The 4,261-nt window shown below is 44.2% G+C and overlaps 1 protein-coding gene across 2 annotated transcripts in view; it reads right to left on the bottom strand.

The window, feature by feature from the left end:
- Window positions 1–2,503: 2,503 nt before the first annotated feature.
- Window positions 2,504–4,261, bottom strand: part of IRAK2 (interleukin 1 receptor associated kinase 2) — a 60,150-nt gene continuing 58,392 nt past the window's right edge. For both annotated transcript variants that reach the window (XM_019428182.2, XM_019428183.2), the window contains one exon: window positions 2,504–3,494. In XM_019428182.2, the coding sequence (XP_019283727.1) occupies window positions 3,382–3,494 (113 nt within the window). In that variant the 3' untranslated portion in view covers window positions 2,504–3,381. The remainder of the gene's footprint in view (window positions 3,495–4,261) is intronic.

Genomic DNA, 4,261 nt, shown 5'->3' with positions numbered 1-4,261 from the left:
GGCCCACGGCCCGGCGTGCGGCGGGGGCGGGGTCCTGCGCCGAACTGGGGACGCCCATTGCTCGAATCGGCAGGGGGCGGGACTCCGAGCAAGACGGAGCTCGCCTGTTGGTCAGGAGGCTTGGAGGCATTGGTCGGAAGCAAGGCGGGGCGGAGCCACTCACGTGGGCCCGAAGAGCGCGAAGCTAGGGAGGGCCGCAGTTCCGCCCGCCAGCGTTCCACGGCTCTGGGGGCGTCCGCGAACCTCTACCCTACAGTGTCTCTCCCTGCTGCTCAGCGCTTCAACCCTTAGCTAGACGCGTTCAGGTCCCGATACTCTCCTCGAACCCGCACTAACATCATGACCCCATTTGCAGAGCAGGAAACTGGTCAGAGACCAAGTGACACACCCAGAGAGTGGCAGAGTTGGAAGTTAGGAGCCACAGGGAAAAAAACGATACAAAAATCTAAAATGTAAAATTTCTGCCGGGCAAAAATATCAAAGTTAAAAGAATATTAGAAAAATGCAACACATAAAAAAAGGGCTGATGTCCTTACTATGTAAAAAACTGTCTTAATAAGATAATTAAGTATTAAAATAGAAACAGATGTTAAGTAACTAGAATTAAAAACTTAAAAAAAAATAAAATGAACCAAGGAAGCAGAAATGAACCAAGAAACAGACACAAATTACGAAAGGCTCTTTAATATCTGAAAATAATGGCTCCACTTGTCACTTAAAAATACGAATAAAATTATAAATTTTCACCTATTAATCAGCAATGATCAAGAAGCATGATAATATTCTTTGTAGCTGAGGATGGGGGGAAATGCATTCCCATACCTGATTCCGTGTAAATTGGTACAGCCTCTTTGGAAGGAGCACTTTGTAGTAACAAGAATGAAACCACCTCAACATCCAGCATTGGAAGCTAATTATATAAATTATAAAATATCCTTAGAGTGGAATACCAGGCAAAAAGACTAAAGTAATCCAAAAGTACTGTTGAGGAAGAATGGCCAGGAAGGATGTGAAAAAACATACCCACACTGAAGCCAGAAATTCCAACTCCATGTCTAACTCACAGTTTTGATCTTCGAATGAAAATTTTCTAATGAAATCTAATGATTAATGACGCTAAGCAAAAAGATAAAATTTTCATCATCTTTGAAAGGATACCCCAAACAGCAGCAATGGTAACTTCTGGAGAGAAGAAGCAAGAGACTAAAACCCCAGTGGAAAAAAGGCTTTTTTCCTAGCATGTAATGGTTTGTACTGGATTTTTTTGGTCATGTACATTTATTAACTTGGGGAAAAAAGGCCTTCCCTCTAAGGATCCATAGAAAGACATCATGGTGCCCATGAGCCCCCCCTGGAATTCATATCCACAAATGTCTATGCACATATTTACATCCTGTTGAGGGGAGAAGGTCTGTAGCTTTCATCAGATTGTCAGAGTGGTTCATTGACCTCTCCATTTTTTTTAATGTTTATTTATTTTTGAGAGAGAGACAGAGAGAGCATGAGCGGGGGGGGGGGGGGGGGGGGGGGGTGCAGAGAGAGAGGGAGACACAGAATCTGAAGCAGGCTCCAGGCTCTGAGCTGTCAGCACAGAGCCTGATGTGGGGCTCAAACTCACAAACCGTGAGATCATGACCTGAGCTGAAGTCAGATGCTTAGCTGACATAACCCAGGAGCCCCTTCACTGACTTCTCCAGAAATGTATGAAGCCCTATTCTCGAAATGCTGGTATGTCTTGATAACCAGTACCCTACTGGCCCTAGTCCTGAAAAGACCCTACTCACAATTGTAAGGTGCTTGCCACATTCCAGGTCCTGGTTGGGGCATATAACACACACTCTAGTTGACTCCTCACAGCCATTAGAGCTTAAAACAGGGGTGTCAGTACACATGGCTGCCCCTGAGACCCGAGCACACTCATCTTTGTTACGTATCAGTACAAAGCTGAACTTCTTGGGGGACTACTGAATGCTTTCACCAAGCAAGTTCTTCCCCTTGGCCTGATGACAAACACATGAAAAGGGTACTTTTTATTCTCTCCATTGTGTAGATGAAGAAGCAGAGGCTCAGGGTAACTCCCTAACCTGACAGATCACACAGCTACTAACAATCAACATTTAGAGGCAGCGCCCAACTCTTAGACACTCCATGATACCCCGTGGGACAGGGCACCCTTTCCAAACAAACTCATCTGGATACAATCAAAACTAATTACAAGATATCTGTTAACTTTATCAATGTATTTTTTTAAGTTTATTTATTTAGTCATCTCTACACCCAACGTGGAGCTCAAACTCAACCACCCTGAGATCAAGAGTCACATGATCTTCCGACTGAGCCAGCCAGGTGCCCCCCTGCCATGTATTTTTATTTTACAAAAAGAAGAAATCATTACAATAGTAGGACTATTTAAAATAGGACACACTGAATTTAAAACAGGATGTTTCCCAAAAAGATTTGCAACATGACTTTTCAAAAAAATACCCACTGCATAAACCTTAAGTACATGGCAGAAATCTATATTTATTGTCTTTTTATTTATTTTATAAAACAGGGCAAGTGCATTTTCAAAGTACTTCTGTAGCCATTTCACCTGTTCCTCCCAACAGCCCTGGGAAGGAAAACGAACAGGTGTTACTTACAAGGAAACCAAGTTTCCAGAAATTAAATATGTGGTTTAAATAGCAGAATCAGACATGAAACTAGCTCTCCAGATTCTTCATTCACTCATAAATAATACATACTCTCAAAATAAAATCTCCACTGAAAATATTAGCATTAGTGGGATGGGAGGATAAAGGTGCCGAGTGGGCGTTAAATAAATATCTGTGGGTTACAAGATGCAGAAAGTGGAAAACCTACTGAGTCCTCTGCCAGGTGTCTGGCATTTGTAAAACTCGAGGCCTTGGTATGTGAATTTAAGAACTGCGTTAGGACACACAAGTTGAGAATCTTTCAGGCCATGGAAGTTTGCAGGAGTTGGTGGCAAATGTGACCCAGAGATCTTAACTTTGGAAAGTACAAATGACAGCACTCCCCGGCAGTTCTTGAGGGGTGTGAGCTGGGTAACAGTATTAACACACAGCCAAACCCATAAAATCGCCCACATCCTGGGCCCATGGACCGCGGTTTACACTTCAGTCTCCTAATACCCTGCTCTGACTGACAAATCCCAGAAAGGATGATGACTTCCTGTATTTTTTGTCTTGAAAAGCTGAGGTCCCTTCTTCCCTAGCTCACTCTGGAAGCTTTTCTTCCCGGCCCAGGAAAGCCGGGGGGGTGGTGTTTCCTGGGAGATTTTGATTCGGCATCAGATCTATTTCTTGATTTGGTGTTTATCTTTCCAATTGAGGACAAGGATCCTCAGCTGTGTTCTAGTTATCAGGGGCCAAAAAGTTCAAGGCTGTCCAGTTTCCCTTCTTTGTAGAAGAAGATATTCTCCATCAGTTTCCTTTTGGCTTCATTGATCTCAATCTTCCATGAAGTCTCTGTAGCTGGCGTTCAACAGAAAATTTAAAGAAAGAACTTGAACGAACGGCATTTAGAAATAGTTACTATTATAATTCTTAGAAGTCAGACTTGGTCAGTTTCTCACTTAAATCAGGTTTCTGAATCAGGCCCTGAGCATAACGAGCATTTTCCCTGCTTCTGCCTTTGCAGTGAAGCCTTGCCACCTGCCCCCACTTTTCAGAAAGGCGGGGCCTTCCACGCTCCTTCTCATGGGTGGGAGACGTTGGCATGAACACTTACACCCTCTCTCTCTTCTCCCTCCTCTCTTCTCCCAATGGGAGGAAGATGTAGGTAGAGGTAGGGCCTGGGACATTCATTAAGCCATGTTTAGTAATGGACAAGGACACTGCATTAAAAAGGTCTTCTTTTTTTTTTTTTTTTTTTTTAATTTGAGAGAGAGAGAGAGAGAATGTGAGTGGGGGAAGAGAGGCAAAGAGGGAGAGAGAGAATCTCAAGCAGGCTCCACTCCACCACCCTGGGATCATGGCCTGAGCCGAAATCAAGGGTTGGACACTCAACTGACTGAGCCACCTCGGCACCCAGGCCTTCCAAATTTTTATTTCAGAAGGAAGCCTGGGGTGTTTGGAGAGGAGACGGAGAGATAGGAAGAATTCTGACTTGGTCCCTCAGTATGATGGGGGGCCATACAAAGGCTTTGAACAAGGGGTGACATGAGTTGTTTTTAAAAACTACGCTGGCTGGTCGCTGGAGAAGGGACAGGGTAAGGGGCCAGAGTGGATCAGGGGGGACA

The sequence above is a fragment of the Panthera pardus genome, unplaced genomic scaffold, assembly GCF_024362965.1.
Source record: "Panthera pardus isolate Hobbes unplaced genomic scaffold, ASM2436296v1 HiC_scaffold_8, whole genome shotgun sequence".
NCBI lineage: Eukaryota > Metazoa > Chordata > Mammalia > Carnivora > Felidae > Panthera > Panthera pardus.
Note: the sequence above shows the minus strand (reverse complement) of the source record. Positions and strands in the feature narration are given on the sequence as shown.